Raw genomic sequence first — 18,300 nt, 5'->3', positions numbered from 1 at the left:
ACCCTGGCCCCGCTACAAGCATCTCACGGGACTCACGGGACCTGCTCACGCACCACTAGGCCCACTCCGTCTGCTACCTGTCTAGACCTCAAGTCCAAAAGCCAATCTTCAGATGCTACTAAGACTGTAACAGAGACTGGGGTGGGCGGGGGGAACCTTCCATTCTATTTCTCCTCACTAGTCTTTTTAGACTCCTGACTTCAAGTCTCAGCTGTGGCAATGAGATCCCAGCTCAGGCACTGAGATTACCTGAATTAAACATCTGGCTTCCCATCTCTTAAGCAAGTGAGTGAGGGGCCAGGGGCCTCCCTGTCCCTGCTGGGCTGGTTTCTGCCAATGGGCTGAGTTCTCTGACACGTGCCGGCCAGCGCATGGAGGTGGTGACGTTCACTTCTGCAGGCGGACGTAACATCTGAGGGTACACTGCCACTGGCCTGGGAGTTTCCTGTCCACCGGAGGCAGGTCAGATCCTGATCCAATCCCGGAGCCAGGGCTGGGCACGGATTCGACTCACGCCCTGGTTTCATCACCACCTGCACTAAACCCATCCTTCAATCTCAGACTCATCATTTCTATGCCTGGGCCATCGGTCAGATGAGATCAATTCCCAGTATTATATATTCCTCTGTATAAGAAGCTGGGCGCAAAGAATTAGCCTGTATCTAATGAGCAGGAAAAGTATTTTTGCTGAGTAGACTCTGCAAATATCCATAGCTAGAAATTTCATATTTAGTTTTTAACTGGCAGCCTCATGACAGACTTAAAAGTTGTGTGTGTGTGTGTGTGTGTGTGTGTGCCTGTGTGGCGGTGTGCATAACACACACAGACAAGGACACACACACACACACACACAGAGTCATCCATGAAGCCCTTCAGGTTCATGGTGCTTCATGTAAGATACTGTATCCAAAGCTGACGGAGAGTTTCCTGTCACAAAAGGACACATCTGCTGGGGCCAAAGGCAGAGGCAGCTGGAGATGCTACTTTATATATATATACATATACATATACACACACACACACACACACACACACACATATATACACATATATATGGAGGGGGGAGACTATATCTCTCTAGATTTCAAGAAATGTCACAAATCAAAAAAATAACAAGCTATCCCTTCAAATGACAGAGTTCTTTGGTTCCCACCCATGGAGGTGTTTGGGAGGAACCAGGCTCTGAGTAGGACTAGGGTGGCTGGGAGGATGCTCCTGGCACTGGATCCCTCGGTCCACGGGGTCCTGGGGGCCAGCAGACAGGCCCAGGGGCCTCCCAGGCTTCCGCTGCCCCATCAATCCGGGGCAGGCCAGTCACGAGCAAAGTTCTCCCGGCTGTTAAAGAGGCTGAACCAGGGCGGGGGGGCCAGTGAACACATGGCAAAATAACCCATTGATACAGCCCCCCATCTTGTGCCTCACGGAATTCTAGAACCCTCCAACATCTCTTTAAAATCTATTCCAATGGAAGGACAAGCACAGACCCCATTCACTAGAGGGCTATGTCTGTGGTCCACAAGGTCACTATTTGTCCAGGGATTTTCCAAGAGATTGACATGCAAGAGACTGGCTGGCTAATCAGCATCAATGTAAAGTATACATATGATAATTATTTTGCATAACGATCTTGGAAAAAGCAAATCAATCTCTTCCTTTCCAAGATAAGAAACTGTGCTTGAAGTCTGAGGGACACCAGTGAAGAAACAGTAAATAAATAAACAAGCACACTGTACTCTTCTGTAATCTTATTTCTCATGTCTTCCTTAGAGTTATTCATGGTTTTGAATTTTCTATTCAGTTGTTTACCATTAGCTTGCTTTCAAAAAACCAAAACCAGTTATGTACTTTACTGCCTTGGCTACTTCCTGCCAAACAGACCATCTTGGATTACTCTGGTAACGGGTCATACTCTCCTTCCTGAAGCCACAGGAGCAAGGGGACAGGGGGATGGGTTCCAAGGATGTTCAGTTCTCGCTATCAGCACACTCAGATTCTAGGGCAGCCAACAGAGGAACGACATGAGGTTTGTATCGTATCAATTTTGCAAAATGTTCCGTGAGCACAGTGCAGCCGAGGTGGGATACACATCCCGCACCATCCAGACAGACAGCCTGGCGAAGATCACCCCCAAAACTCACCAAGGCAGCAACTCTGCCACAGGAAATAACAATGACACCGGACAGTTGTCAAAGTATTTCTGCATATATGACACCTGGGCGTGAAATACGTGCCTCCCTTCACGTATCTCATCCGGAGGAGTAAAGTGAGCTGGGGGAGTTTCTCACACAGCCAGATGGGAAACAAGATCCTTGCTGGAAAAATGCTGAGCGCCGGCCCTGGCCACGCTGAGTATTCTTATTTAGAAAAGTCTCCAGCTTGTGTTTCATGTGAATTGCAGCTCAGAACGGTCGCAGGACTTGTTCTGCATCCGTCCGGACTGCAGGTTTAGATTGTACGACTATGAAGCGAATCCTGCAGCCCTCATTCGGGGCTCAGCATCCTTAATTTTACTGGGTTTCATCTCCTTGTGGCTCTAGACCCCCATTTTTTTTCTTTTTTTTTTTTCTTCATTTTCCATTTTAGCGAGAGAAGGGGTTTGACCAAGAAAGGATTAGGTTTGGAAGAGATCGTTTGGAGGGTAAAACTTTCCAGTGTATAGGCATTGTTTAGGGGGAATTACAGAATCCAGGGAGTAGTCAAGTTCTGGTGACTGTTTCAGAACAGACCCTTTGCAGAGCCTGCTGGCAGACCAGAGCGGGCAGGGAGGGAGGAATCTCTGAGCTGGGGAGTGGTGATAAAACTGTAACCTAGATTCAAAATTCTCCGTGCAGGGCAACGGTTGAAAGCAATTTTTCTTTTATTGCCCCGGGTTAGATGTTAAATCCTGGGATTTGTCTTTCAGCCCATGTGTTGGTAAATGAGTTATGGCAATTTGGGTTTTGCTGTTTGCCCACTGTCATCGTGAAGTTGTACAAGGCTATCCAGGGAGCCTACCCCATCCACCCAACCACCTTGTGACAGAGTTTTATTTTCTGCTTGGTTTTCAGTCCTCGAAGAGCCTGCCTTCCAAACAAATTGACCACTTACATAAAATAAGCAGATCAAAGTATAAGAAAGGAACCCACAATTGCCGGTAATTGCTACCTGATTTCATTTTTCAATCAAGTGGTTGCTTGCACTCAACTCTAGTCAGCAGTGATTTACATGGTGGGGACCTATGGGCATGCTGGGGCCTCGGGCTAAACTAAGAAAGTGCCCTATTTGGCAAATTTACACTCTTTTCCAAACGTCCTAGAATCATAACATTTTTGTCCACTTTGCTTCCTCCCTGGCTTCTGATTACCAGCTCAGTGGTCTTCATACACCCACGGGTCGTACCATTTGCCTTTCACTGCAAAGACCACCAGGGTTTCAAGGAACATCCGGATGTATGAATCTTAAGGATCGTTATGTAGATTCTTATGGCTCCACCTTCATCATACTTAGTATGCTTCATCAAGATAACAGTCAAACCTACTAACGCACTTAGTGGAAAAACGGAGGACCGGAGTCCTGTCAATGATGCACATTTGTCCAAAGATTTAGGATCAGTAAGTAACAACTCCCCTGATGTCATGTGACTTCAAAACACAAAATTGAAAGCAGCAAGACCAAATGAAAAGAAAAAAAAGAAAAAAACCTACAAACAAACAAACAAAAATCACTGCAGAGAGTAAAGTCGTTAAATACATAGCTAATAGCTAATGCTATCAAATCAACCAATCCCTTTGGCAAAACCATCAGCACTTAAAAGCCGGGTTAAGGATGAGGTAAAATAAAGACTCCTGTGAGAAGCAACATGGATGCTAGATGTCAAACAACTGAAAATATAAAACAGTATTGAGAATGTAGACACGGTAAGTTTTACCACCCAGCGTTCCAAGCTCCACAGAGGCAGACAAACACAAAAGATACAACGTATCAATCCCGGAAACCTCTACGGGAGGAGAGAGGGACAGTGAGTACAGAGCGGCTAATAAACAAACAACCACATGTCAGATAGTGATAAAAGCTCTACAGAAACTCAGCCGGGACTACAGGGCACAGAGAGACTGAGGCTGGAGCTGTTGCAAGCTGGCATATATATTTTCTAATTTCCTTAAAAATGTGAGCTCAAGCCAGAGGCGGCATCTTCCTGGCCTTCCAGACAGTTCACCAGAGAAGGCACAAGGAATGATGCCCATTCTCTTGCTTCCCTGGTGGCGCAGTGGTTGAGAGTCCACCTGCCGATGCAGGGGACGCGGGTTCGTGCCCCCGTCCGGGAAGATCCCACATGCCGCGAAGCGGCTGGGCCCATGAGCCATGGCCGCTGAGCCTGTGCATGCAGAGCCTGTGCTCCGCAACGGGAGAGGCCAAGACAGTGAGAAGCCTGCGTACCGCAACAAACAAACAAACAAACAAAAACCAAAAAGAATGATGCCCATTCTCCTAAGGAGACCAGCTGACACCAACGGTGTATCATTCCCAACCCTGCAGAAGGGAAACTTCAATCAGATAGGAAAGGGGGGGCTGCCATTTCTCATCATCCCTCCTCCTCACCATTCCAGTGTTTTGTTAGAGAAAATGTACAGTCAGCCAACATGTAATCCTGCTTTAGGGTACTGGTGATAGAGAGGGTCGGCGGACAGTTTTAAAATAGCAATAATGACTTTGGGTAGCATTTGTTTTAAAACTCGTTCCCATCCAGATTCCTAAAGGAGCCCCGTGTGTACACAAAGGGACTTGGAAATCTACTGAAAAGCGCATTTCCCCTGCCTGTGTGTGAGTGGACATGTCTGGGGACCCCAATGACACTGAGTAGACTCAGCAGCTCGGGGGTGTCAGGATGAGGGTCTGGAAGAGAGGCTGCCCCTGCAGAGAAGGGCTCACCTGACTCTGAGTCTTCAGTTTCAAGACAGGAACCTGGGATAAAATGAAGCATTTTCTTTTCCATTGCAAATTAGCTTACAAAAGCAGAATGATGATTTTTAAATGTGTGCAATATCAGATACCGAAATATGCATGATTTAGAGAGAAACTTTTGCATAACACCAAAAGCAGGAGACAGGAGCATCTAGACAATCTGACGACTTGCTACAGAACCACTGGACAGGAGAGGCTTTGGGGGGCATAATGCTCTGAGGCTTTGGAGAAGGAAACAGGACATCTGTTCTCATCCAAGGGCTAACCAAATCTCCAAGGCCTGTAAGGCAGCAAGTTTTCTAAGTGGATTAACTGTATCCTCTCAACAACCCTATCAGGAAGTGACTGTCATTATCCTACACATGAAAGAACTGAGGTTATAGAGGTTTATTAACTCACCCCCGGATCCACAGCTAGTAAGTGGGTGAACTCAGATTTTTGGGCAACAGAGCCTAAGTCACCACACCAAGCATGTGCAATAAACACAGACGCATGATAAGTGACCGAGTGAATTACCATACAAGCTAGTATATTTCAGAGGGAAAGGGCACAGTATTAAGATATGTGCTAGGACAAGAAATGTAAACCATGAACACCATGGACAAACCAGGATGGATGGTAACCTTCGCTACCACCTGATTTGAGTGAGATGAAACAAAAAGTATCTTTAAATATTATTTAGTTATTTATTTACACAATGATTGTTTATTGAGTACCTACTACGTGCCAGGCACTGTTCTAGACAGTGAGTCAAATAGATAAATTCCCTTCCTTCATGGAGCTTACGTCCTAAAGTGTGCATATGTGTCTATGTGCACGTGTGTGTGTGCGCGCAGTTCAGTAAGTGTGTATGTGTGTGCAACAGTGAAATAGATTTAACATCTTTTCTCCTGTAAATCTGTTGAAATAGAACTTTGTCCTATTAAAATTTACATGGTAGCTCAAGTTATAATGGGTTGAACCTCTAACCTATGAATCCTTAATATGTTAAAAATATATTTCAAAAGCATTAGAATTCTACCTTCCCTAAGTTAGGGAGGTGGAGAAGGCTAGACCAAGATTCAGGAATTTTAGATGCACGTTCTAGCTCTGATACTACTTAGGAGTGAGGTTACTTTGCCTTCTCGTAGCGTTTTCTGTCCTACGCAGTGCAGAGTCACCGTGAGATCACACTCACCTTAACTCTGCAGTCACAACTTGCTTTCACATGTTATTTCAGTTGGTCCACACAATGACCCTACGAAGCAGACAGGATGTTATTTTTGTCCAACTTTACAGCGCAAATCTGAGACGGTCCAAACGACGTAATAAGGCTCCAGCAGGAAACTCAAGCACAGGCCCCTGGGTCCAGGTTAAGGGTGAGCAAGACAAGGCACATCAAGGCACTCCGGAGACCACGGATGGAGGTCTAGAACTTCATATTTGTCTCCATGGAAGGCAGGGTGACAGGGTGAGGCACAGCAGAGTGATCAAGTACACCTGCCCCAGACCCACCCCTTCCACTTAACAGCTGTGACACCTAGGCTCTCTGAACCTGTTTCCTCATCTAATTTTTTGTTTTGTTTTGGTTTGGTTTGGTTTTGGTTTGTGGTACGCGGACCTCTCACTGTTGTGGCCTCTCCCGTTGTGGAGCACAGGCTCCGGATGCGCAGGCTCAGTGGCCATGGCTCACAGGCCCAGCCGCTCCGCGGCATGTGGGATCTTCCCGGACCAAGGCACGAACCCACGACCCCTGCATCGGCAGGCGGACTCTCAACCACTGTGGCACCAGGGAAGCCCCTCCTCATCTAATTTTTAAAACTGGGGTTCCTAATGGTGCCCGCCTCCCGGGGTTGCTGTGAGGATTAAATAAGATAATGGGTGTAACGCACCTGACCTAAATACCTGGCATGGAATAAGGCTCCATCCTTGTTAGCTATTGTTATTCTATGAAAGAAGCCACCCAGCCTCACCCATCTCCACCCTCCATGCCACAGTAGAAGACTGTGCTGGGGCGCATTGCACCGCTTAGGTTTCCCAGCCCGTGGATCACAGGAAACAAGCTCAGGAATCGGGAGCAGCAGAAACGGCAGTGGCAGAGTCACAGAAATATGGCAACGGGGTGTTTCACGGCCCTGTGCCTCCATAAGGGGCGTCCAATGGTTAACAAAACCTTTAGGCCGCCTTAGAGGAGTTCCTCCAATGCAGGGTGGGCATGTGTACTCTGTTTCATTTTCAGTTGAGATTGCTAAACGTAATGGTGAATTTGATTTTTCTGTCTTTCAACACATGAGCCTTTGTATGCCAACACTAAGGAATGACATGAAATTCACCTTTAAAATATGACTTTGTCCTTGCTGGTTATCTATTTCATATATAGTAGTGTGTATCTGTTAACCCCAAACTCCTAATTTCTCCCTCCCCCGATTTCCCCTTTGGTAACCATAAGTTTGTTTTCTATGTCTGTGAGTCTACTTATGTTTTGTATATAAGTTCATTTGTATCATTTTTATTTTTAGATTCCACATATAAGTGATATCATATGGTATTTGCCTTTGTCCAGTTTATTTCACTTAGTATGATCATCTCTAGGTCCATCTATGTTGCTCCAAATGGCATTATTTCATGCTTTTTCATGGCTGAGTAATATTCCATTGTGTGTGTGTGTGTGTGTGCACGCGTGTATGTCTCTGTGTGTATACACACACACATATATACACATATATACGCATATATATACATATACGTATACACCCATATATATGTGTATATATGAAGGAAGAGGGGAGGGGGAGGAGGAGGAGTGGTATATATGTACCACATCTTCTTTATCCATCCCTCTGTTGATGGACATTTAGGTTGTTTCCATGTCTTGGTTATCGTAAATAGTGCTGCAATGAACACTGGGGTACATGTATATTTTTGAATTACAGTTTTCTCCGGATGTATGCCCAGGAGTAGGATTGCAAGATGATATGGTAGCTCTATATTTAGTTTTTGTTTTGTTTTGTTTTGTCTTGTTTTCTTGCAGTATGCGGGCCTCTCACTGTTGTGACCTCTCCCGTTGTGGAGCACAGGCTCCGGACGCACAGGCTCAGCAGCCATGGCTCACGGGCCCAGCCGCTCCGTGGCATGTGGGATCTTCCCGGACCGGGGCACGAACCCACGTCCCCTGCATCGGCAGGCAGACTCTCAACCACTGCGCCACCAGGGAAGCCCCAATATATTTAGTTTTTTAAGGAACCTCCATAGTGTTCTCCATAATGGCTACACCAACTATATAGCACAGAGAATTATACTCAATATTTTATAATAAGCTATAAGGGAAAAGAATCTGAAGAAGAATATATATATATATACACACACATATATATGTATTGAATAACTGAGTCACTTTGCTGTACACCTGAAACTAACGCAACACTGGAAATCAACTCGACTCCAATTAAAAAATTAAATTAAAAGAAATTAAAACATATGATTTTGTCACAACCACAAAGAAGGCCTTCAGAGAGATTCCTGTGCCCTCCCCTGGAACTACTGAAGAGGGAGAGGAATACACACATCTTCAAACAGGAATAAACTATAAAAGTCAAGATGAAGAAAGCCCTTGGACAGTGATGAACAATGTGCAGGATTGTTGCAGGAAGTACATCAATTATCATTCATTACATTTAAGAGATGTAACTGCAAGAGAGTAAACTATAACTGTGTGTGTCTCATTCAGCATGACAAGACACCCATGTTCACGCAGTACTTTAATGTAATGAACACATGTTTCTCTTGGCCTAAGTTTCTTTTGCTATAGAAGTAAAATCTTAGTTGTAAATGTTTTCCTTCCCTACAGAGTATCTCATATTATCCCCATGGAAATATTAAATGACACAGATAAAGATCCCTACTTCTACTAATTAAATGCAAGAACCAAGTAGGGAAGACTTGCCAGGATCACAACGCAAAGTTGATGCAGAAGTGGAACTGAACAGGGTCTTCCTACTTCTAATCTGGAGATATCTTTTCCAAAATGTAGGTCCAACACTTCTTCAACTGCTGAGCTATTGCTCTCCTATCCAAGTATGGAAATATAGCAGATAAAACAAAGGCAGAATAATCAAATCCTTCATACTGAAAAACTAGGAAAGTGCATACTATTTTCACCTTACATTAAAGAGAACCCATTATGATAGTCCATAAGGAAGACATGTCCATGGACTTTAAATATTACATAGAAAGCACTTTTTTAAAAAGTACCATGTAAAATGTCACTGAGTAATCCAACAATGTGGACACAGAGCCTCCTCTTACTACAAACATATAATATTGATATCTAGCCACGCTCAAAATAAAGGAAAATGTGTAGGAAACCAGGAATAAGGAGAGAAATCAAAACAAGAGATGTCAGTAGGATTTCAAGCCACAGTGAACCAGGGGGATTCCAGACAAAATACCTGCCCTGTGTGCTAGGATCTGGCATTTGAATACCTACATGAGGACAAGAAATGTGACTTCACACCAGTGAGGGAAGGACTCAAGCATAAATTCCTGAGTTCCAAGAGCTACTTTGTCCTAAATAAAAAAATAAATAGTAAAAGTTGCCTATAGCCAGGAAAAATGGAAGGAAACATGTCAACTTTTTATGGCCTTGGGCAGAGGGAAAATTCAACTGTGAAGTATAAAATTCAAGGTCTACCCCACCTTATAATATATATATAAGATCTATTTACCTTGAGTCATTTAGGAAAACCAAATTCTTGAGTCATATAGGAAAGCCAAACTGAGAACCAAGTTAAAATCAAGCTAACACTAAAAACCAATCACTGAAACCCTGGGTCCCAGCAAGAGCACTCAAAACCATTTTGTAAGAACCTTTCACAGCATGAGGAAAACAGACCACTACCAAGTAAACATCCCAGAAAACATCTCAGAATTTAAGTTATGCGCCAAAAATCATACAACTACAAAATATGTAGGAAAATGTACCTGGGATGTGAGCCAAGGCAGTCTGGCCTGGCTCCTGCTAAAGCAGGTAATCATATTAAAACTGAAGTGTAACCACAAAAGGAATAGAAACAGAATGTATGATAATGTATTAAAAAAAGAAGGAAAAATTTGACTAAGCCAAAATATGGCAAGAAGAGAAAACTGAAGACACCAAGTAAAAGCACAGTAGACAGAGAGCAAAGTCCAAATATATCATTACACACAATATATGTAATTATATGTCTCCTTAAACTACAGATATTTGAAAATTTAAATTAAAGATACAAAATCAGCTACAAGTGGTTTAATTAGCTACAGTTAAAGGAAAATTATCCAGTTGATTTGATAGTTATGGTAAGGGAAAAGATATGTCTGGAAAATATAGATGTGAAAAACATAGATACAGAAAAAAATACATATGCAAAATGAAGTTATTTTGAATAGCAGTAGGAATATATAAAAAATAGACTCTGAGCCACAAGAAAATTATTTAAAATAGAGAAGTTAATACGTAACTTAAAAAGTAAAGGAAGAATTCACTCAGAAGATATAACAGTATTGAACTAGTATGTACCTAATAACATAGCATCAAAATATTGCTATATAAAGCAAAAAATGAGAAAATTACAAACAACAATTGACATCACAATCTTAGAAGTTGATTTTAATGTACCCCAGAACCTAAAATATAAAGTAGCCCAAAAAATTAGTAACGCTATTAAAGATTAGAACACCGTAATTTGAAATTTCATCTAGTCCTCTGTGGGTATGTATATAAGTGTGTCTGTATATGTGCACATGTGCCTGTATAAAACCCTGCACATGATAAACAGAGAATACACAATCTTTTTCCAGCAAGCCTTGACATGTATTTTTAAATGACCACCTATTAAGTCACAGAGGACATCTCAATCAGTATCAAAAATCAACCAAGTCTATATAACCAAAATGGACTAAAATATGAATAAAATAAAAAATAAGCACACATCTCTATGTGTTTATTAATGAACTACTACAATTCTAAATAATCACCGGGCTACAATAAAAAAAATCTCAAGAAAATTTAAAAATACTGAAAACTGAACAGTGAAAACTCTTTATATCAAATCTATGCAATGCAACTAAAATAGGATCAGAAGGATATATTTCTAGCCTTAAATACATATATTGCCATTCCTCTAAGTTATACCCATTTGGGTCATGAGAATTCATACTTAAGAAGAGTTTCATTTAATACTATTTCATCTCATAAAGCATTTATTTGACTTCATAAAGACCAAATTGGATTTTATAGACTTTAAATTGGTGGCTGATACATCACGCAGTCATCTTTTCAGTTTTATCACTAATATGTTGTGTTAAGTTCTCCTCAGAATACAGATGGTTGCATCATCTCGCTGAATTCTTTAGTCTTTGCCATGTTGTTTATTGTTATTATTATAATTTTCAATTAAGATAAATTTACATAACTTAGAGTATCATGAATACGTTTTGTCTGTAACATCATCAAGTGTCAGTTTTTCACTGCTTTGAATTTAATGAGAACAAGTAGTCATATTTTGAAAAAATACATTAAGGGAAAATGGCTTATGAGAAGTTATAACAACTAAAGTAAACTACTGAAATACCTTTGTCCATTTTAATAAGACTAATGTCATTTAGCCATGCCAACTGTGGAGCTTATGAGTTCATAAAAATATTTATCATTGAAAATATTGAAAGCAATGTTAAATATGTTTTCAACTGTAAGTGTTTTTTCAGGGATTAATTACCCTTGTAAGGTGGGAGTCAACATATTGGAAAGCAAGTAAATTCAATAATTAATGAGCTAAGCTTTCAATTCAACAATTTTTAAAAAAAATAACAAAATACACTCTTCCCTTGTGGCGCAGTGGTTGAGAATCCGCCTGCCAATGCAGGGGACACGGGCTCGTGCCCTGGTCCGGGAAGATCCCACATGCCGCGGAGCAGCTGGGCCCGTGAGCCATGGCTGCTGGGCCTGCGCGTCCGGAGCCTGTGCTCCGCAACGGGAGAGGCCACAACAGTGAAAGGCCCATGTACCGCAAAAAAAAAATAAAAATAACAAAATACACCCAAATAAAGTAGGAGTAACTAAATAATAAAGTTCAGAAATTGATAAATTAGAAGCCAACCAGAATCTAATTCTTTGAAAAAGAAGCCAACCAGAAAAATTTATAAACTTCTATGACTTTTGATCTAAGTAAAGAACGATAAAAATAACAATATTAGGAATAATAAAGTAGAACTTAAATACAAAGTGGAGATTTTTAAAATCATAAAAAATAAATTTCTTCCCATAAGTTTAAAAACACAAATGAAATAATGACTTTCTAGAAAAATAAAAATACAGATTCCAAAACTGAACTAAGAGGACATAGATAAGCCAAACAACTATAAACTTTAAAGCAATTAAATCATTGGTGAAAATCTACCCATATACAAACCATCCAATTCACTTGGTTTTACAGTGAGTTTTTTAAACCCTACAAGGAACAAATAAGTTTACACAAAAGGTTCTTTGTATACTTCTTTAGGGCTTCAAGCTATATGAAAGAATTCTGTAAAAAATAAAGCATCTTATTAATGATAAATATTATTCTCATTCTTAAAGTTGATACAAAGAGTAATATTTTGGGTAGAAAATCACCTATTATTTTAAAAGGTACAAAAATATGTCTGTGGTAGAGTGCAGTGATAATTCTAGAAGGCACCTGAAACAGTCTTTAGAAAGAGACCCACTGAAGTCATCCTTTGGACAGAAAACAGGAAATGTATGGTTGGCCCAATAGGAAGAGCTGGAGGTTTTGAGACAGTAAGAAATTAGAAGTCTTCTTTGAGCTTCATTAGGAACAAACACAGGCCATCAGGAGGACCTGGCTTTAGACGTATGTTCAAAGCGAGATGTGGTTCAAATAATAAGTGAAGACCATGAGCTTCATCCACTGACCAACCAGCCAGTGAATATGCTTCAGGAAAACAAAATATGACAAAAAGAAACAGATCAAAGGCAAGGATAGGTTTTTCCAGAGATCGGGATCTCAGTAATCAGGTGGATATATTAACCAAAGAAAGTCTGGTTTCTATTTTAAATTCAGGATAGTCTGGAGCCCAGAGGAGAAACCTTCATGGACCAAATGGCTTTGTCTTTCCCTTAAAATAATAATACAAGTTATTTAATTTCAAGACAACAGGAAGAAGAGAAGTGGAAAATGCTGCATCCTAAGCCCAAGTTCAAGGGTAAAGGAAGTGAAAAGGGCAGGTGAGAGCTGACACCTGGAAGAGGCAAACAGGCCAGCTTCCCAAGACTGTAAGATAAATGAGGGGCTGTCTGGGGAAACACAGAGGACACAGAAGGGGGCTTTGTTACTTTAAACAGCAGGGGACCCACTGCTTTGTCCCAGCACCCTGAACAGAGATAGAATGTATGCCCAAGTTTACCCAGTTTAGGACAAATCCCACTGACCCACATCATGGGCAAGGAAATCAGAGGACACAATCTTAGAACACTCTAGGAAAATTTTCTCTTCTTCATTCTTTGGCTACCTATTATTCCAAGCTGTAGAACTCCATCCCTGTATACAGGATTTACCAAGCAAAGTAAGCATTTATAACTGTTTAAAAAATCAACAGTTCAGGGCTTCCCTGGTGGCGCAGTGGTTGAGAGTTCGCCTGCCGATGCAGGGGACATGGGTTTGTGCCCCGGTCCAGGAAGATCCCACATGCCGCGGAGCGGCTGGGCCCGTGAGCCATGGCCACTGAGCCTGCGCGTCCGGAGCCTGTGCTCCGCAACGGGAGAGGCCACAACAGTGAGAGGCCCACGTACCGCAAAAAAAAAAAAAAAAAATCAACAGTTCATTCGAAATATAAACATTCAAAATGAAAGAACAATAAGAGTTCACATGCATGAGGATCTAAGTGAAAAACAAATTGGGAGGTGTTTCTTGCCAAAATTTTTTTTTTTAACTTTTCAAAGGAGGACTGAATTTGCTATGTTCTTCTATTTATTTAACCTACTTCACACACACATACACAACATCACCATCGTCATCATTTTAGGAAACTTTCTTTTCTACAGAACTTTCTTTTTGACCAAACAATTAGAAAGTCGATTATCCCTGATAATCAAGTAAAACAATGAAAAGCTGAATCATTCAATACTCTGCCAAAAATGCATATTCTCACTTCTGACTGTAGTTATTTCTAAGTTTATATTGTGCAGCAATATCAAAAACGATTCTGAATTCACCCTCGGGCATGATTTCAACCTCCTACAAATGCTATTAGGAGCCTCCATTGGGGGCGATCTGTGATCCCCATTCAGCTTAATCACTAGCAACATTTCTCCATGTTCTCTGGGGCAGGTAAGCTCAGGTACATTAGGTACACAGCGTAAAAGTACCCCAAATAGAAACCATGGCATTTTGCATGTGTTAACACTCCTGTTACCCCATAGCCTCACGTCCCCCTGCACTGCTCAATTCATCACCCTACCCAAATGTGAGCCAATTAAGTCATATGAGTCCTGCCAAAGCAACAGTTTTTCCAGTGCAAGAGTTAAAGTAGAATCTGAATGGCCAGACCACAGTTTAATGGGCTGTAAAAGTGCCCTTGGTACCAGCACAGTCTTCCCCAAAGCCAAAGAGAAAGCTGAGGGCCTAGGGGAAGTAGAGGGGGGATCCCTGGGCATATCCCAGCTCCTCTGGGAACAGCGCAGCAGCAGGAGGACAGGGCTGGATTGTATCAAGGCAGCACCTAGAAAAAACCCTCAAGCACTAGCTTTTGGTACTGGAAGCCTACACTTATTTCTCTGAGAACCGTAGCCTTCACCCCACCACGGTGGTCTCCACTCCACTCAGACCGTTCTGGCTGGGAGATACGAACATCTGTCTGTTTCCATCTCGGCGCCACCTCAGGTGCGGGGAGGAAAGAGGAAACAGTAGTCAGAGAAGCTCCACTTTGGGTACAGGCAAAGAGACAGGCAGGACAGCAAGGGCCAGGGAACAGAAACACATCTGGATGCGAACACTGCCCACAGACAGATAAATACACCTATGAGCTCACACAAGCAAGAACGCCTTCTGATAAAATACCGTACAATTAACATGATAACGTCACATAAGAGGAATGGATTGTGAAAGAAAAAAGCAAGTATAAAAAGGCAATGCTCAGAATAAGAACGCTTGGAAAAGGCAGAGCCTAAAACAGAAGCAGGAAAATGCAAGAGGCAGCCCAGTCCAGGGGAACAGGAACCGTAGTGCCAGAAAACCGGCAGAGTAAGCCCTGCTACTCTTCCACCACTCCTGATGGTGGCAATATTCAGCGCTCGCTGCAGGCCCAGCACTGTCCTAAGAAGGGTATACAGATCTCTTCTCATTTAAGCCTGACACCAAACAAGCCTCCAGGGTAGACAGGAAGATGAGACATCGGGCAGAGCCGGCTGGAATTCTGGCTCGCCATCCCGCAGCCAGGTAACTTCCCCGGCTCTCAGTTTCCTTCTATCTGAAACGGGGTCATCATACCTGCCCCGGGTGGTTGTGAAAATTAGAGCTAATGAACTTAAGTGACTACTAGCGGCTGTTATTAGTGTGATTGATCAGATTAAAATAATCAGGAGGGAGGAACAGAAGAAAGAGCTATAATTGAATAGAAATGGCAACAGAGAAGCAGTCATGGAAACAGGGCATGGAAGCACCCCTTCAGTGACAGAGGCTCAGAGAGAGAAACGGTAGACGGAGCCTGCGCTTGGCTCCACACTTTGTGAGTCCGTGGGCAACTCGGGCAGACTCTCCGAGTTTCAGTTTCCACCTCTACCGAGTGGGTATTAATATCTGCCCTCCCTACTTGGCAGGGCTACTGTGAGGACCGCATGAGATGGCACCAGCGTTTACTATGACAGGGAACGAGTTTATGCAAATGTGCATAATAGACGGGGACAGCCTTTCCCCCTTATTCCATTTCCCAGGCGAAATGAAAACACTCAACTAGTAGAGCCATATCAAAACCAGGCAATTACAGGCTGCAAAGCCTTTAAATAGCACTTGCCTCCTTTGGTCACCATTAACAGAATCTAGTTCACTTAATCTGACATGGAAGGTTTGTTCCGGGCTTACCTCCTGCACCCTGCAGTTTCTATAAACCATCCCTGCTTTGTGCTTCCCTCTCAATTTAGGCCTTTGCTTTTCCCTCTCTGGAATGTTGTTCCATTTCATCTCCAATTGACCATCTTCTGCTCATCCTTGAAAACCTAGTTTAAACGCATCCTCGGCATGAGGAAGTGCTTCCCTCCTCCCCACACTACGTATCATCTTTTCTGAATGTCTGATCCCACCCAGCACTTTCCCGGATTATGAGTGCTGTGGCGTATGCCATCTCTCCCACCAATCTCTAGGCTTGGGGATGCAGCAATGTTTCTTTTCATCCTTTATGGAGACCTGAGAGCATGGGACCTCTCAAGGAGCAGATGTATAAAACAGACGCAATAATGCATAAATTCTGTCGACCTGATAACTTTTTGGAATCATTACAACAGTAGTTGCCGTATTTTAAATTAAAAAGTATTTAAAATATAAAGTACAAATAACGTAAAGCTCCACGATCCTAACAAAAGTTTATGTGGGGTGAAAATAAATGAAGATGAGAAGCTCCATTCGGAGGCTCCTGCTTTCCAAAGGAGACTAAAAGGTCGTTTGGAAACGTGGGTTAATTATTTTTAAACATCTGGCTTCACTGGCCTCAGTCACCACGAAAGTGCTTCCTGGAGAGTGACAGCCTCAGCCCCGAGGAAGGGAGGAGACAGGGCGTCCCCGTCGTGCTGCAGACACTCAGGTGTCCCTGGTCCCCTTCCAGGCACCTCACTAGTCAGGTGCACAGCAAGGTCTGCGTCCCTGCCAAGGCACGCCTCTCTCCAAAGCATCCAGGGCTTCCACCGTTCTAGCCTGGGTGCTGCTGGCACCCCTCTCCCAGTAGGTGAGACTCATGAACTTCAGCCCACTGCCCTCCTTCCTCAGTAAAGAGGTCTCAGCTTTATTTAGCAGGGGGCTCTCACACTCGGCGTTCCAGGCAGAGCAAGACGCAAATCGCTAAGTTTGTACGGGTTAAAACTCCGGGGCTATTTCCAGGCCAAGGTCCACTCAAGAGCCAAAGCATGAAACTGCCCCTCCCAGGGTCCCTTTCATTGAAGCTGCTCTGTCCTCCCTGCCCTGGTCCACGGGGAGGCGGCCACGACCCAGAGGTCAACTCGCCGATCCGGGCACCCTCCCGGCCTTGGTCCCCGCCGCACCCCGCGGGTCCAGCTCGCTCACCGATCTTGGCCAGGGAGGCCAGCAGGATCCACAGGGTGATCTCGAAGGGGATCTGCACGTGGGGGTAATCCAGGGTGAACACGGGCAGTCGGCTCTCCTCGAACGGCGTCGTGCCCGGAGCCACCACGCTCGCGGGGCTGGGCGGGCTGGAGCTGGTGCCCATGGCCCGCGACGCGTCCAGCAGCGTCTCGGCCAGGGCGCCCGCCGGCCCCGCCACCTGCAGGAGCAGCGGCAGCAGCAGCAGCGGCAGCGGCAGCGGCAGCGGCGGCGGCGGCGTCCGCCGGCTCCGCCGGGTACCCGCCGGCTCCATGGGCTCGGCTCCCCCCGCCGCCGTCGTCCCCGAGCTCGGCCGTCGTCCCGGAGCTCGGCCCTCGGCGCGCTCAGCGCATCGCCCCGGAGCGGGCAGGGCCGCCCGCCGGGCCCGGCACGGAGCGGGCAGCGAGAGCCGCCGCCGCGGGGCCGGAGGTCTGCAGCGCACCGGCCGGGTCCCCGCCGCGAGCGGGCGCGGCGCCTGGTGGGCGCGCACGAGACGCGAGGCCACGGCGCGGAGCCTCGGCGCCCTCAGCCGCCCTCAGCCGCCCTCCGCCGCCAGCAGCCGGCCCATGTCCCGTCCGCCGCCCGCCGCGGCCCGCAGGCGGGGGCGGGGCGGGGCGGGCGCGGCGCCGGGGCCGCGGGGCGGGAGGACGGGCCCGGGGCGGGCGCGCGACGCACCGGCCGAGCCCGCGTGCTACGCGGGGCCCGGAGCCGCGGGGGCGGCGGCCGCGCTCGCCGGGGGCCCACGCCGCGCGCCGAGACCCGCCAGCCTCGGAGCCGGCGAGCTCTGGGCGGAGGGATCGCGCGGTGGCCGGCGCTGTCCCCGCCCCGGAGGCCGCGGCGGGAGTCCATCCAGGGAAGGGGCCGTCGCGACCTAGGCGGCGCGCGCAGGGGACCCGGGGTGCGGGGCCGGTAGGAGACGCCGGCCCAGCCCGCGCCCCGCGGAGCTCCGTGCCCCGCGGAGCTCCGTGCCCCGTAGGGAAGGTTCAGAAAAGCCTCCTGTCGTTCCCCTTCCTGGGCTTAATCAGGTCGCGCACAGGGCACG

The 18,300-nt window shown here is 45.2% G+C and overlaps 1 protein-coding gene across 1 annotated transcript in view; it reads right to left on the bottom strand.

The window, feature by feature from the left end:
- Nucleotides 1-17,532, bottom strand: part of SLC9A2 (solute carrier family 9 member A2) — a gene marked incomplete at both ends in the record, with an annotated part of 85,611 nt that extends 68,079 nt beyond the window's left edge. Inside the window, one exon of the mRNA XM_082642679.1 lies at nucleotides 17,223-17,532. Within this exon, the coding sequence (XP_082498805.1) occupies nucleotides 17,223-17,532 (310 nt within the window). The remainder of the gene's footprint in view (nucleotides 1-17,222) is intronic.
- Nucleotides 17,533-18,300: the final 768 nt, after the last annotated feature.

Source organism: Mesoplodon mirus (assembly GCF_964341445.2).
Source record: "Mesoplodon mirus genome assembly, chromosome: 14".
Lineage (NCBI taxonomy): Eukaryota > Metazoa > Chordata > Mammalia > Artiodactyla > Ziphiidae > Mesoplodon > Mesoplodon mirus.
The sequence above is the reverse complement of the archived record's forward strand: the minus strand, read 5'-3'. Positions and strand labels throughout refer to the sequence as shown.